Here is a 17,071-nt window from a genome sequence, read left to right as displayed (position 1 = left end):
AAAACTTTTTCTACTGTCACCGTTTAGGAATCTGTTGACTGTCCCTTATCTACAACAGAGGTTTGTGTATTTGGGATGCACCTGCTGCTTTTTATAGCTTTTTTTTAAAGCAGGTAGAGAGGATGTTTTGGAAAATTGGTGAACTTTGAGCTATTTTGCAAAAGAAGTATAGAAAGATGCCTGAATGCTTTCATTTTTTTTTTTTTTAACAAAACTTAGGCCTGATTTGCTTTTCTACAGGGAAAATGAAAATGCTCACTGTTTCATGGTGTAGCCATTGATCAACTTTGCAATAATTATAATGCTGCAGGCTTCATAATACCTACTCTGTTTACTGTACATTATCATTTTAGTATGGTAGAAAGGTATGACCATTAGCTATTTGAGTAGAATTAACTTGACAGAATATTGATTCTAGCTTTTGACTTCTGAATTCTAGTAGCATTTAAAATACAACTTTGCTTTCTGGCTTCTCTGAATTAATGTCTTTTGATTTGGTGAATAGATGTAGCAGAGCAGGATGTTCCTTATTAATGGTTGTGTAGTTGCAGTGAGGTAAAAATCTGAACACTTCTGCTTTTTACTCAGAATATGTTGCTGTGTTTATGAATAGTGGTCGTTGCTGTTGCTCAGGTAGTAACTTAAAGTCCCAACTCTCTGTGGAAGTTGAAAGCTAAAGTCCAGTGGGGATTAATTTCAGTTACATGTTTCCTATATGAACATTTGATCTCTATCTCAAATCTTAGATAAACTGTTATGTATCGCCTTAAACTTGGATTCAGTGTCAGAATTGGAGCACACTCCTCTTGCATTGTGTTACAGTAGTTAGTTAACTGATTGTTTAAATGCTGTTTTTTACTGAGTCTGAGGCCAAATTCTAGTTGCATGTACTTCTGTGATAGTGTGTTTTACAGGTTTAAGTACTGTACTCATGTATTTTATTTTATATCCTTCCTGTTTTGTTATGATCAGTGGTTGTCCCTGTGTTCCCTTGGTATGTCCTTAATGATGAATTTAGGTATGCTCGTAGTTTCCTCCAGTGAACCAGAGCCTGTGGAGCAGTTTCTGAAGCTGTCTCAAGAGCAACATCGGATTCAGCATAGTAGTGAATACTCATATCCCAAGTGGTTTATACCAAACACACTCAAATACTACGTGTTACTGCATGATGTAAGCACAGGAGAAGAACAGAGGTGGGTCTTCTGCCTTCAGTGAATTTACAGATGAGCTCTTTGACTGAAATTTTTGTGTTGATAAGTTCTGTTGAGATCAGACATACAGTAGGATGCCTTTACCAGTATGCTGTTATCAAGGCAGATTTCCTTAAGTATTATTTTTAGGTCTACTTCTTGTGTTTACATTACATGAAAAGAATCAGCTTTTGAGGTAGATGCTTTCTTTGCTAGCTTGCTGAACTAATTCTCAAAATACTCTCAATTTTACTTTTGCATAAAGGACTGCTTTAAAAATGGGAGAATTTTTCTTTTAATTACTATGGATAATAGTCTAAAATAGCTTGTTGCAGTAAATGAAGTTAGTTTGATATCAACACAGAGTAAACGTTTTCCTTTTTCAGAGCTGACTCCATTTATGAAGAGATGAAGCAGAGGTATGGAACTCAGGGTTGCTATTTGCTGAAAATAAATTCTCGGGTGTCTAATAGAGGAACAGATGAACAGATACCAGATCCTTGGAGTCAGTACCTTCAGAAAAATACTATCCAGAACCAGGTACTGTAGTGTTCTAAAAACAGTTTATTAAGTGCATATGAAAGCCCATTTTAGTTGTGTTAAAGTTTTACCTTAGTCTTATGTATGTGTTTCTACAGAATGGACTTCTGACATAGCTGTGACTTTTTGTGAGGGCATAAGATGAGTCCTCTCTAAGAACTGTACTCTATGCTGCTGTCAGTAGGACAGTTGACTGCAAGGAACACTGAAATACTAGACTGTCTGAAGTAGACTGGCAAGAGCCCTGAAATAAGACTTGTGCTTTATACACTGACAAGAGGAAGTAACCTCAGAAATGTCCTATTCATAGTAACTCTACTTTCTACTTACTTACATCTTCTTCAATCTTTGGTTTTTATTTTCTGGGTCTTCAGTACTTTGTTAAATAGTGTGGGTGTGTTGCTTTGTGGGACTATGTGTGGTTTTTCTTTCAGTCCAGTCTGGTCTGTCATCTGCTAAGATTGCAAGTGCTAATGTGTTCTTGAGTTCAGTTTGCCATAAATGCCTGTATTTTTGGCTTTAGGACCAAAAATATTCCTTCTCAAGTTTGCTTTTGATTGAGCTGCAGTTATAGCTACATCTGATTAAAAGGTTGGTTTGTGAAAGCATAGCTCTTCCCCAAATCTAGGTGGCACTGGAAAGTCAAAGCATTTCATATTCTATAAACTAAGAGGACCAGTAAGTCATGTTCCATTATAAACTGATTAGATCTGTTTTCTGTACCCTATCAACTGTGCAGCATAGATTTTTAACATGGATTTTTTTTTCTTTTAATTAACATGTGAGAACTTGTTCAGGAACTGCTTTAGGGAGTATATTTTTGCTGCTGTAGGCATTGCTATGTAAGAGCTGGAGTTGCTTGCTTTGGTTGACAGGGATGCTAACTGAACAAGTGAGAAGGTGCTTGCTTAATTTGGTGAATATAACTTTCATCTTTAGGACAGTTTCTTAAAGCCTCAGAAACTACTTAGAGAAATTAATATATATGAACACACATGTTTTTGTAATAATTCAGTTAGCTGTTATTGAAGCTGACAAGTACTGTTTACTGACTTTTGTATGTAATGTAGTAGTCTTAAAATTCTGACTTTTTTTCACTTTTCTGACAGGATTGCTATGAAGATTATACTGCTGTTTCAAGCAAGAATACTGATCACTTGATATCAGATGGCTTAGACAGTGAAATTAAAGGTATTTTTGTAACTTTATCAAAACATTGATGTTACAGAATTTGCATAACTGTCTCACGTGTTAGATGGTAATCACTTCGGTGATTTGTTAGGGAATTCAAAGGAATAGTTTTCTAAATGCTTTAAGTATCCACCAAATAAAATGCTGTGGTACTGAGGTACTGGATAGATGGCAATTGGTAGATATATCCTTAATGAAGTGGCTAATGATGTATTGTGCTCATATTTTGTAAGATAAAGTATATTCTCTGCAAACTCTGGCAGCTAGTAAAAAGTAAGGTAGGATTAAATGGTCAATTTTCATAATAATAAGTTTTGACTTGTGTGCTCTGATATAACTTGAAACCTGAGCTTGTGGAGGGTTTTTTGTCTTTGTTTTTGGCATTAAGTCTGTAAATGTCAGAGTAGTGACTTAGTTTGTAAGTTGTTTGGAAGTACTTACCTTGCAACTCAGCTTGTGGATGGGAGAGGATAGTAGATGAAATTGAGTGCAAATTTAATGCATGACCTTTTTCAAAGAAATTTTTAAGGCAGCTGTGTAGGATTCAGATGAGGAGCATCATGAAATAGGGAAGAAGTGAGGTACCCTGCATTGTCTGACCTGCCTCCCAGATCCTTCATACCTGAATTGAGAGGCATGCTGAGACCTCTGTATGTAGGAGAACCTGTAGTTGCCTATAAAAGTATCTTTCTAGGACCTGCAGCCCAGATGTCGTGTGTGAGCTGCTGACTGAACTTTACATACCCAGCTTTATATTTCATGAGTAAAATCCATTAAAGATTTGCTTTCACAGCTCAGCTTTGCTCAGTGTCAGATAGGACAAGTTGATTTTCTTATAGAGAAGAGAAATAATGAATGTGACAGCTGTTTCAGTCTTAGAGTGAAGCAGTGTCTCAGCCTGGTTTGGGTAGCTAAATGCAATAATGGTGAGCAGCCCTTCTCACTGAACTGGGAGGACTTTGTAGGAGATTGTTTTATGTCATGATTCCTCGGAAAATGAGTTTTGTTTTTTTTTTTAACCATAAAACGTAAGCAGAAGAAAGTGAATGGACCCAATGGCACTATTGTAGTAATTGCTGCATTTCCAACTTTTCTTGAATGTTTTACTTTGATTTTAATGTTTTTTGTAGTTTTCCTTTATTGTTGATATTAGTCAGCATACTTGAGGATTTTTTGCGCTGTGCTTGAGAACCAAAACCATACATATTTAGCCATGTTTTAGTTCTTGAGATTCCCTGAACTTTCTGAAGAATTTGAGGAGTGATGCAATACTTGGGTAGCACTCTGCTGCTATCTGCTCAGCATTGATCTGTAGTGGAGAATAATTGGTGAATAGCTTTCCTTAACAGAGTTCTGAGTAAGGAAGGCTTTGAAGGCGGTTAATAAAAATGACCTTTAAAACCCAAAATGTTTAAGTAACTTCATACTTATGGGGGTTTTGGTTTCAATCTTTCAATAGATGGCCTGTCAAATAACTTTAAGACTCACCCCCTTCAACTGGACCATCCCAGTGGCAGTTTGGATAGTGCGGATTACACGAAGGCTGCTGCATTGTTGCAGGACTCGAAGAAGTCAAATTCTGGAACTCCTCATGGTGCTTGTTTAACACTCACAGATCACGATCGAATTAGGCAGTTCATACAGGAATTCACATTCCGGGGACTTCTGCCACACATAGAGAAGACAATTCGGCAACTAAATGATCAGGTCAGTTTACCCTTAAAAACACTTGGTGCCATAGTAAGGAAAAACGGTTGGGCATAGCTCCAGGTATCCAAAAATCTGTTTTGACAGTATTACTTCCTTTGGCATCTAATGATTCAGTGGCCTGTCTGAAAACTAAGAAAATTTAAGAGAAATAGCTGAAGTTATAATTTTTGCTTAATTTGTCTTTTCAAAAAAACCAAAACTAGTTTGTATCAACAGCTTCAGAGCAAGGTGGCTTCTTGGTAAAAGCCTGTCTGAACTGTTATCAGGGAAATCTGTCCTTGCCCCTAAAATCTTTATATTCTATGCTTTTGAAGGATTCTGGCACAGGAACAAAATGGACTTTTTGTGTTTTAGCATCAGAATACACAACTAAATTTAAGAAATGTATTTTATCAATAATCATCTGCAAAGAAAGCTGCATACTTCAGTTGCTATTGACAGAGGAGAAATGTATGGACACCCTGAATCATGCAGCTGTGTTGATCTCAGCATTTTTTGCAGCTGAATATACTTCCTTCATACTTGGACTTTTTGGAAGTGCAGTAGTTATTATCATGCCCCTGTTTAATCAAGCACATACAGTAAAGTTATTTTGATCACAGTGAAGTCCTTTGTTTTACAAGTGTTTCTCTTTCATATACTCTTAAATAGCTGCAGAGATGGATTGACTTACCTTATTATAATCAAATTACTGTATTTAGCATTAAGACTTGGACCCAAATATCAGTCTGTTATCTGAGCAGTGTATTTTGATTGAATTGTCTATTCAAGTTATAGTTTTAAGTATGAGGGATTTTGATACTAAGTATCATGTCCAGTAAGGGACATTCACTCTCTGAATTGACTTTTGGGAGTTTGTGTATGCAGACCATGTTTACACTTGAAAAGTTTTATGAAGAAGCATTTAAAAAAGTGCAAAAGTAAAGTGTAGCAAAGAGCCTTGACCTTAGGAATGCAGTGATAGATTCCTAATCATGCAAAGAAGAGTGAGTTGTTGCAATTTTTAAAATTGTTTTTCAAAAGATATATAGTTTACCTGAGATCTTGGGAATGGTAATTTCCTTTGGAAATTTCCTTGTTAGTGGAAATTGCCTAAAAGAAAAAAAGTTGTGTAACCTTGCTCTTGCAGGTATGACTTGTACCCTTGACACTTGAAATTGATGTTCACAATGTGGTAATGCTTCATGTGGATGGTGATGGGGAGAAGATTCTCTCTTGTAATATGCATTTAGTCTAGATTTTAGGTTGGACTAACACTCAAAATTAGATATTCTGTTAGATTTCAAATAGATACATTGAATGTTTCAGTTCTTAAGATGATGTCTGCAGTTTACAGCAAGTACAATGAACCTCAGCTGTCTGAAATAAATATATGAATTGCGACTTCTATCTTGGTGTCAGTGGTTAATTGTATGGTAGTGTGCTCCTAGTGATTCTACTGTTTTTATTTATTTCTGTCTTATTAGAAACAATTTAGGAAGCTTGGTTTTTCTGTATTAGCTTAACTTACTTAATTACGTCTTGCAACATAATGCTCTAATTCAGTGTCTTTTTGCAGTTAATATCCAGGAAAGGCTTGAGTCGCTCACTGTTTTCTGCTACTAAAAAATGGTTTAGCGGCAGCAAGGTTCCAGAGAAAAGTATAAACGAACTGAAGAACACTTCTGGTTTGCTGTGAGTAACCTGAGTCCTTATTTTTAGATCTAAAGTGGAAATGTATCTTTTTTTCTGGGGGGAAGGGAAAACCGGTGTTTATTTGATGGTGTTCTGCAAAATGAACTAAATCAGCAACATGGGGAAGACTTCAACTGGAGAAATGAAAAGTGCTATACGTTGTGCAGTTTTTTGCCTTAAAGCATAGTTTTTTAGTGGATTTATTTCTTTTGAGAGAAATGGGGAGAAATAACAGGTTGTAGCCAGGTGAGCAAGTTTTTTCCTTCTCATACTGCTCTGCTTAGTTCAGTTAGTTAATCTTAGTGAACAATTTCAGTGATAATTGCATACTTTATTCAGTATGTTTTATTTCTTGACTAAGAGGAGTGCTTGCTTTGCTTGTTACTGGAACAGTGAATCTTGTTAATCAGAAAGTAGGGTGTGAAACCAAAGTACATGTGGCAGAAAGGAAGCAGCTTCACTTTTCTTAGCTGTTTTTTGGGTAGGGCTGAAGCAATGAGGTTTTTGTTCCTACTTTGTGAATAGATATTCAGATGAGAAAGGATGGCTTTATAGAGCATGTCTTGCTCTGTTGATTGAAATGAGGACTTTGAATTTAAATATTTGTATTTATAGATATCCACCAGAAGCACCAGAGCTTCAGATCCGGAAAATGGCAGACTTGTGCTTTTTGGTGCAACACTATGAACTTGCATATAGCTGTTACCATACAGCAAAGAAAGACTTCTTGAATGATCAGGCAATGCTTTATGCAGCTGGAGCACTGGTTGGTATTTCACATAACATAAACATTCTGTGAACCTTTTCTAATAATTTCTAATATTTGTCTGAAGGTAACAAAATGTAATCTCTCCCCTCTCCCTCCAAATTTATAAGGATCTTCCCAAATTTACTGTGTATATTTAGCAAATTTTAAAGTGTTTTAAAATCTTATTTTCTGCTGTTACGTGAAGGGAATAAAGTTGTGAATGAAAATTTAAGTTAATTCTTAAAATGTGAAATATGGAAAGGAGGAAACTGGAATGCAGCCTCCAGAAAAATGAATCTTTAAACTGATAACTCAAAGCCAGATGTAATATAGTCTTATAGAATCTCTTTTAGACTTCGGCCAAATAGTTATTTGCCGTAAAGTCAAAGACTAGGTCACTATGAATATGGTATTGTACCTATTTTAGGGGGAGTTAAAACTTGAGGGGTGTTGTTTGAGTATGTCACTGCTGAATTTCACTGTAAACACATATTATTTCCTCCTGAGATTAAAGAAATTGAATTGATAAAATAATTTTCAACAAGATAAATTTGACTACTGGGAAAAAATAAGCAGCTCATTTTAACAGTTTTCGGAAGCTATGTTTTGTAGACCTTTAGTCTGGTTAACTTGATAAAATTTGAAATTGTACTTTGTAGAGCTATGGAAGCATTCTTGTGCACTGTCCCAGCTTGATGTAATACTTTTACATAATTTTGTTTTTATACTACCCAGTTGCTTTGCATTTGAATAATCCGAAAAGTTATTTTAACTTCCTGATGAATTTTTTGCAACCTACTAGTCTTAGTCTTTGCTTTCTGCAGAAGAACTTTGCTATCATATCTTCACCCCATGAGGAAAGAAGTAAAATTTCAGAGTGCATGTTTACTAGAGCTTCCTTGGAAGCTGATAATGTGATTTCATTTAAGCAAAAGTTGGAAAACAGTACTCATCTTAAATACACGGCAGTGCTACTTGATCAGAAAGATTGTTCCTGCAATAGGAAATTATCTTTTGGATTTGTAAAGCAGTACTAACTCAATGCTTCTGCATAGTTTTGGGGGTACTGTCAACTGCAGACACTTCTGTGTGTAACTCCTACTGCTGTCTGGCTAATTACAAGGAGAGCCATAAAGAGACTATTGTATTAAACCTTTCATCAGGTACAGTGTGTTGAATACACTTCTGTGTGCCAGTAGTTGATTAGATGATCTTGAACTAGTAGCTGTTGAACGTGTTCTTTTGACGTTTACAATTTGTTGAAAAAGCTGCAGTGACAGTATTGAATTTCTCTTGTAGGAAATGGCGGCAGTATCAGCTTTTCTTCAGCCGGGGGCTCCTAGGCCGTATCCTGCTCATTACATGGAAACAGCAATTCAGACCTATCGAGATATCTGCAAGTATGTGGGTAACTTTTGTACTGATCCAATGAAAGTTGAAAGACCTGGTGGCTTAACTTTCTTCCCCTGCACAGTCATAGTGCCAGCTGATATCACAGAATGATGGTAACTTTTCAAAGTGTACGGTACGTTAGGTAATATAGGATGGCATGAAAGGAGATCTGTGCTGTTCTTGACAGAGGGCTTTATTAAACTTATATATTGAATTCACATGGTAGACTTCGGTAGTGGGGTGGCTGCAGGGAAGGTTTCTGTGAAAAAACAACGGAAGCTGCCCTTGTGTCAGAGTCACTTTTCACTCAGCTCCAAAGGAGACCTGCTACTGCCCAAAGCTGAGCCTGTTGGCAATGCTGGTGTTGCCTCTGAAATAATATATTTAGGAAAGGGTAAAAATAGCTGTGCAGCAGCTGTGAGAAAGGAGTGAGAAAATGAGAGAAACAGCCCTGCAGAAATCAAGGGGTCTTGAGAGGAAGGTGGTGCTTCCCTGCAGTCTGTGGTGAAGACCACGATGAAGCAGATTTTCTACCTGCAACCCATGGAGGTCCCAATGCCAGAGCAGGTGTATGTACCCTGAAGGTGGTTGTAGTCTGTACAGAGCCTATACCACAGCAGATTTCTGGCAGGAACTGTGGCCTATGGGGAAACAACAGTGGAACAGTCAGTTCCTGAAGGACTGTACACTGCAGAAAGGATTCATGCTGGAGCAATTCTTGAACTGTATCTGTGGGAGGGACCCCACACTGTAGCAGGGGAAGAAGATGTGGAGGAAGAAGCAGCAGGGGGGAAATGTTATGAAGTGACCATAACTTCTTTTCTCCATCCCTCTGCCCTGCTTGGGGGAGGAGGAGGTAGAAGAGCTGGGAGTGAAGTTGAACCTGGAAAAGAAGGAGTTGTCAGGGGAAAGTGTTTTAGTTCTCTTTTTGTTTATCAATATCCTGTTCTGTTATTGACAGTAAATTAACTTAATCTTCCTCCAAACCAAGTCTGGTTTGCCTATGACAGGGGCAGAGAGATCACTCACTAGTTACAGTCTCAGCACATGAGGTTTTTAACCTAATCTCCCTCTGTTTTGCTGAGCTGGGGGTGTGATAGAAAAGCTTGGTGGGCACCTGGTACCCGCCAAAGTCAACCCAGTACAACGTTGCTCTAGCTGTTGGACTTCTTGTTTATCAGATCACTTCAGTTGGTATTTTTATAAACACATTACTGTCCTCGAAAATGCTCTCTAGCTTTGACTTTCAGAAAGTTCCTGTTATGGTAGGATATGACACTTATTGTGTCAATCTATATGTGGTTGTTTAGCAGGGAATGAACTTTCAGATATTTTACTGAAAGAAGGATGGGCAACAGAACCTCAGTCTGTCTATGGAGCAAATTAGTAAGATTTGAAGTGAAAAGTTTTCTATGGTTTATTTTGATAAATATTAATACATGTATGTTTTTACTTCAGGAACATGGTTCTGGCTGAACGCTGTGTACTGCTTAGTGCTGAAATCTTAAAAAGTCAAAGCAAATATTCAGAGGCAGCTGCTCTTCTGATTCGTTTAACCAGTGAGGTAAAACTTGGTAGATTTTTGCACTCCTGCCCTCTCCCTATTTGTTTTCTTACCCAAGAACTTCTAGGTTACGTTCTGATTCTTGTCCTACAATATTTTCTAGACAAAGGTAGCAAATGAGCAGGTATAGAGCATGAAGTGAAGAAAACTGTTTACACTGTAAGTGAAGGAACTAGTACAGTTATTCTTTTTCTTTCTAGTCAAATAACTTGTTTGACTTCTTTAACCGTGCTAAATGTGTTATTTTTGGCTTTATAACTAATTTTCTTTGACATCTGCCTAGCTCTTGGATAGTGTACTTCCAGTTTGAGAACTCGTGTGTTAAAAGTATTAGCATGACTTACCAGAGCCATAATGGATACTCTTCTATATATAATCAAAAGTTCTTTATAGTTTAAGTAAGGCATAACTCAGCTGTTTTGAACCATTAGGATCTTATTGCATAAGTGGAAGCTGTGATATTAATTGGTGGAAATTAAGCATGGAATTAGCTTCTAACCTAGAAATTATCTTGCTTGAAAAAGGGCGAAACAAAATGTAATGCCAGTAATAGTATGGCATTTTCTTTGTAGCTTAGAGGAAAGTCTTAACTGGCAGTTAGTTCTGACTTTATGGCTAGCTGCACCATATGTGATGCCTCTGAGACTTTTCTGGGATAGATTGAGCATGGAATAAATGTTCTGTAGCTTCATTCTTGTCCTTTCAACTTAAGTTTGCTACCAACATTTATGAGAGCAGAATATTTAAGCAAAGAATTTTAATACTATTGGCTCTGCACAATCATTGTACAACTTAAAAGTACATGTAGTATGCCTGTGGTGCCTTTTTGTAGTTGCAAGGAAAATCTTCATAGGATACTATATAGGTGTCCCAGACACATACTTGACCATCACTGATAGCATGGAGTTCAACTGTGGTAAAATCAAGTAGATCTGTTCTGAGGAGTTAAAACATTATAGCTGTATCTTGACAGGAGAAGAGAATGGGGAAATAATAAGAAATTGTACTTTATTAAGAAATGATCCAGGTTCTTGTGATACAAATTCACCAAATTCCATTGCTCCCTTTATTTTTGCTTCATCCTTTTAGAGGTCTCACTTTTTATTTCTAGTCTTAATAACTGCAGGGGGAGGGAAGGGAAAGAGTAGCAGAGTGCTTCAGAAGTAATGGTAGGTTTTAGAAACTGTAGCCTGAGTAACTGCAAAAGCACAAAATAGTTCTTTTGTCACTCATACTGAAACAGGCTTGTGTATAAATCTCTCCATTTGAAAAAATAGGAACATGGTGGTATTGAACATTAGACATATATGAGTGAAAAATACTTCTAGTCTTATTTTTTTTATGCTCACGTGTGCATATAATGGTTTTATATAAAAGAATCTTCAACCTCACAGCACTATTGCACTTACTGTCCCCCTTACCATTAAAACAAGGCCACTGTTATTTTTGCTTGTATTCAACTCTGAGGTCTAATTCTTCTTTTTCTTTTTCAATAGGATTCAGATCTTCGCAGTGCGCTCCTGTTGGAGCAGGCAGCCCATTGCTTTATAAACATGAAAAGTCCCATGGTTAGAAAGTTTGCATTTCATATGATATTGGCTGGCCACAGGTTTAGTAAAGCAGGCCAGGTAAGTATTATCTTTCCACATGGACAGTATGGCCAGTATTTGATACTTGAAAAACATGTTGAATATGTCATTAGTCTGGAAAAAGATGCTTGGTTTCTTTTGTGGCAGCAGTATTTAGCTCTTTGATCCTCTGAAAATGACTTCTACATTGGTCAGCTTAGCCTTTTACTTCTGTATTTGAAGTAATGTTGAAGATCACGGACTTGAAACTTAAGTGATGTGTCATTTCTGGGTCTCATTTTGTACACAGTAAAATACAAGACTTTTTATTTGAGCAAAAGAGTATTTTTACTCTTGAGATAAGAGGGAGTTGCAGGACTTAAGTATTTGTTAAACTTTGTTTATTAGAATAATAGCAAAATTTAGATATCATCTGTTTTTCCTGGTGCCTTAAATATACATGCGTTTTATTTGAGAGGCAGATACTTGAGCATATACAACACAAACTTAAGTGTCTCTTTGTGGCTGCCTAGGCTTTAGCAGTAATTAAACCAATACATATCAGATTGTTTTTACTTCCATTCGCTTTCCTTTGCAGGCAGCTCTCTCTAACTACGGTAAATAAACTCATAGTCTGTTGGACAGAACATGTGTACTTTGTTTCTGTCTCAGTTGTGGGATGCACTTTCTAAAGATAGCTTGTGCTTGATTCCTGCTGAGGTTGTTATTGCAAAAGAATACAGGAGAATACAGGCATCAAAATTCTGTTTGAAACAAAGCCCTATGACCTTGGATTTTTTTTTCTCCCACTCTGCTCAATCTCAGTTTCATTGTCCTGGTAAGGACCAAAGAAAGTATTGTGGTATACTTGGCTTCTGTGATGTGAAGAATAGTAGGAATTCTTGCTCCCTTTCTTGGTTTTCTTCATGTAGTAGTTTCCCTGTCTTGTTATGACAGTACAGTACAGTACTGACAACTATTGATCAGAGTTTTTTGCCTGGAAAAGTGCATGCGTTTTTGTAAATTTTGACTTCATATGACAGCTCTCTTGTTGTTTGTGTCTGATGTTTGTAGAAACTCTGGTTTCCAAGAAATGCTTTTTCAGTGTTACAGGAAATGTAGGTTTGTTTTTTTTTTTTCTTTTTCATATCCTTAGAGGCACCAAAATATAAAATACTACTGAAGAGAAGTCAACCGGACTGCTTAACTGCATACTGTAATAACTTGTTTTAAAACGTCATTAGTATGTGCTGATGTTAAGGATTTACTGTTTGTACTTTGCTGTCATCACCATACCAATTTGAACATATCTTAGATTTTTTTTTTTCCCACTACTGCTGTAAATAAGGGACTGCCGTTCCCATTTTTCAGAAACTGAGACTTATCTATACAGTGAATGTCAGTGTAGCTGTTCAATACCTAGATTTGGGATTGAGTGCTCAGGTCCTGATGTATGTGCAGGAAAGGAACTGTGGAGCTGATTGGGAATGGAACACCTATCTCCCAATGGCTCATATGATGGGTAACTTTTCTTGTATGTTCTGTAGGGCTGTGTTTTGTTGGTTTGCTTGGCATGGATTTTGTCCCAGATATGTCTGCTGAGCAACAGTTGACTTAGAGTGTCACACTGAAAGTTCAGTTACAGAGTGGAATGAGAAGTGTTAAATCTAGCTTATGTCTTGAAGCTTGGCAGTAGAGCTCTGTCAGCTTTAGCAGTCAGTACTAGAGCAACAAGCACTGTTTTTGAAAGCAATCTTTTCTTGTTATTTGCTTTTTAAACTTGCTGCCTGTTACCCTAGTCTTTAAAAACATGAACTTAATCTGAAGGCTAGGCTCCATACTGTAAGAATGAACACTTCTGTGCTTCAGTTAGCATTGACCAGGTGCTACAAGGTCTAGTTCTGCAAACATTACGCTTAGCAGGGGGAGTGGTAAAAACTACAGTAATTTTTCTGACTTACCGTTCAATCTTCATAATGTTATAATTACAATCAGTGGATAATGGGATTATTTGAGAAATTAACTAGTTTGTTTTCTTGCAGAAAAAACACGCCTTACGTTGCTACTGTCAAGCCATGCAGGTTTACAAGGGGAAAGGCTGGTCTCTTGCAGAAGACCATATTAACTTCACTATTGGCCGTCAGTCCTTTACGCTTCGTCAGCTGGACAATGCTGTCTCTGCCTTCAGGCATATTTTGATCAATGACAGTAAACAACCTCCAGCTCAGCAAGGAGCTTTTTTAAGAGAATATCTTTATGTTTATAAGGTAAATGACTACATTGTCTTCGTTCCTTGAATAATCAGTAATTTTATTAACACTAGTTTTCTACTAAATCATTAAATGATTTTCTGTCTTACCTACTGTGTCGCAGGGTTGTTTTTTATCTAGTTGATGTGTTAATTTTTTATGTCAGGCTTCAAAACACCCATGTATGCTGCATCTCATATATGTAGTAAGCACATTTTCACTGATTGGTGTTGGTGTCTGTTATTACAACAGTGTATGTTGTAATGTATGTATTTTTATTAAACTGAAGTCTTCTTTTTAAGGTCACAGCTGAATTCCAGCTTATGATAGTTCAGTACCTTTTTAGAGGAAGTGGGTCTGTTTTGTTCAATTTATAATTTTTGAGGCTTTTGATAATAAATATGTCATAAAGACTAGGTAGCTCTGTTGCCCTCCATGTTGCAGTGAATTTTATTCTTTAATACGTGTATTTATAGATCGAGTGACTCATTGAGTTGGCTGTAAGTTCATGAGTGATTCTGGTTTGCAATATATACCCTATACATTATGGGGTGTTCACCGCTGTTATCACCATGCAAATTGCAGCCATGTAGATACTTACTGTATTTTAAAGCTTATAAACAGAATTTCTGTGGTGTTTGCTGAGTTATGGTAGACCTTACAAAAGACTGGTGTTTGAGTCTATAGCTCAGCTGTAGTGAGAATCTTGTTAGTGGTGGTGGAGTAGTTAGTGCAGTTTATCAAATTCTGAGTTAGAGTCAAACTTTGCATCAAATAAAGTTTGTAATGCAACCACAACAGGGATTAGAGCGATGGATTAAAATAATTATTTTCCTTTTTCTGTAAAGATTTCTCAAACTGTTCATTCTTATTGAGGGAAAAAATTCTCCTTCAGACTGTCAAAATAGTTAACGGAAATTATACCATTTTAAAAGTACTCCCTGTTCAAACATTGAGTGCTTTTAACTTGCCTTCTTTATCATTCAGCCATTGCTAATGTACAGCATGGAGATCCATGTATTTGCATAATGGTATGATGCTGGTTTTTTCCTCCTTTGCTCCAGAATGCAACCCAGCTATCGCCTGATGGTCCCTTGCCACAGCTTCCTTTACCATATATTAACAGCTCAGCAACCCGTGTTTTCTTCGGGCATGATCGAAGACCAGCAGAAGGTTAGAAAATCTTATGTGAACAGATTGAAGTCCCTTATTTGGGGAACCAAAATATGTGCAACACTTGGTGTTATTTAAAAAAATTCTGTCGTTATGTAAAACTAATGTGACAGGGTAACTTCTTAAAAAATATTTCAAAAGAAAAACTTATACTTGCTAGATGTTTCCAGACTTCCTGTGTAAACACAAAATCCATGTATGTGGTTGTGCTGACTACCACTGTTTTTCATACCTGGAAAGCTTCAATGCAAGTCTGTAATGAACTTCATGAAAGGGATTATTAATGCTTTAGCAAATGCTAGGTGCTAGTGGCAGTGCTAGAAATTAGCTTTACAGTTAACTTGCTCTTGGATTAAGCATTTGAAACACTTTGATTCCTGAATGTAAAGAAATTATTACATAAACCATGGCTGTACTCTGGGGCTGTAGTCCATCCTAAAGTAAAAATTATCTGTTACTTGAGTGTATACCATGTAACATGCTATAATCTGGGAAGTCCACAATTTGCAAATACAACTATACTCAAATTATTCTCAGTATTGTCTTCCATTGTGTATTTCAAGTTGCCTTGCAATTCACTGTCTTAAATCAATTGTAACATAAAAATGGTAGTGACCTAGAACTTAAAATATTTTAAGAATACTTACCAAACCGCCAGAGGAACCCTGTGTTGCAGCTTTTCTTGTTTTCTGAAACTGCCGTACTCCTACCAGGTGAAAAGCAGGCAGCTACGCACATAAGTCTGGATCAGGAGTATGACTCAGAATCATCACAACAGTGGAAGGAGCTTGAAGAGCAGGTTGTGTCTGTGATAAATAAAGGAACAATACCTTCAAACTTTCAACCAACACAGTTCTGTTTAAATCGCTACTCGGATAACTCCAAATTTCCACTTGCTGTGATAGAAGGTAAAGTCAAGATTTTTACGCTTCATTAATAAAGAAATAAAGTGAGTTAGGTAAATTTGTACAGTATTTCCTGTTACTGTAGACTTGAACCAACATTCTTGTGCAAGTTGTTTGCACATGAATGCCATGAGATAAGTGAACCTTCAGACTGTGAGAGGGAAAGCCTGTTGTCATTATTTTCTTGCACTTTTTTAATAGAACCGATAACTGTAGAAGTGTCCTTCCGAAACCCTCTCAAAGTTCCACTTCTTTTGACTGACCTTTCATTGCTATGGAAGTTTCAACCTAAAGACTTCAATGCAAAGCATGATGGAGAAACAAAAGAGCAGGTAAGGAAAGCTTCATTCTTTTTCAACCCAAACCAAATAGCTACATTTATGGAGTACATATTAAGTATTCAAAATTCTGTAGTATGAAAACATATAAACGTAAGCATTAAACATTATGGTTTAAGTGTAAATTAAAAAAAAATTACTTACACGATTTCACTGCATGTGTACTACATCTGTTTTGAGTTTCACTAGCCTTGACCAGCAAAAATGAATTGCAGTGTCAATAGATAGATTATCAAATACCTTTTTCTTATTTGAACTAGTGTGCATAGTGAAATGTGTGTTCTGAAAAACTGCTCATATGACATAAGAACATCTTGGTATCTCAATTAGAAGAAAAATGAAAATGTATTAAAAATGAATGTTTTGAACGCTTTAGATGGATAATTTTACTACTGTTTAACTTAATGTTTCAACTAATGCTGCCAAAACCTCTAAAGGACTGTTGTCACATGCATGTTTTAAGGGTTTTAATACGTTCTAATACTGAATATTACAGTAAATTCCTAAATATCTTGTTTTCCTGGCCAAACGCATTTGGAACATAGTGGTCTCTAAAGGTGCTCTAAGTGCTTACCAGAGTTATAAACATGGTTTCATATAACTAAGTCTCAAGGCTTACCATACACTTTCTGTTCTGTTCTGAACTGCTACTTTAATGATATGATAAATGCTTCTGTGAATATCAGTGAAATTGACTGGGAATGGTTCCAATTTATAGTGCTAAATCTTAAATTTCTTCTTAATAAATGTTTACTGAGCTCTCAAGCTACTTTTTTAATTCAGAAATCCTGAGAAGCTGGGCATGCAGCACATGCTTGTCCTAACTGTC

General features: G+C 36.6%; 1 protein-coding gene across 4 annotated transcripts in view; it reads left to right on the top strand.

The window, feature by feature from the left end:
- Nucleotides 1-17,071, top strand: part of TRAPPC8 (trafficking protein particle complex 8) — a 52,224-nt gene that overhangs the window by 11,803 nt on the left and 23,350 nt on the right. For all 4 annotated transcript variants that reach the window (XM_027638601.1, XM_027638598.1, XM_027638600.1 and 1 more), the window contains 13 exons: nt 1,019-1,193; nt 1,577-1,730; nt 2,840-2,921; nt 4,381-4,628; nt 6,190-6,305; nt 6,921-7,071; nt 8,353-8,453; nt 9,904-10,009; nt 11,506-11,637; nt 13,620-13,844; nt 14,891-14,999; nt 15,713-15,907; nt 16,106-16,236. In XM_027638601.1, coding sequence (XP_027494402.1) covers nt 1,019-1,193; nt 1,577-1,730; nt 2,840-2,921; nt 4,381-4,628; nt 6,190-6,305; nt 6,921-7,071; nt 8,353-8,453; nt 9,904-10,009; nt 11,506-11,637; nt 13,620-13,844; nt 14,891-14,999; nt 15,713-15,907; nt 16,106-16,236 — 1,925 coding nt within the window. The remainder of the gene's footprint in view (nt 1-1,018; nt 1,194-1,576; nt 1,731-2,839; nt 2,922-4,380; nt 4,629-6,189; nt 6,306-6,920; nt 7,072-8,352; nt 8,454-9,903; nt 10,010-11,505; nt 11,638-13,619; nt 13,845-14,890; nt 15,000-15,712; nt 15,908-16,105; nt 16,237-17,071) is intronic.

Source organism: Corapipo altera, unplaced genomic scaffold, assembly GCF_003945725.1.
Source record: "Corapipo altera isolate COAL_440 unplaced genomic scaffold, ASM394572v1 49, whole genome shotgun sequence".
NCBI classification, from domain to species: Eukaryota; Metazoa; Chordata; class Aves; order Passeriformes; family Pipridae; genus Corapipo; species Corapipo altera.
The sequence above is the reverse complement of the archived record's forward strand: the minus strand, read 5'-3'. Positions and strand labels throughout refer to the sequence as shown.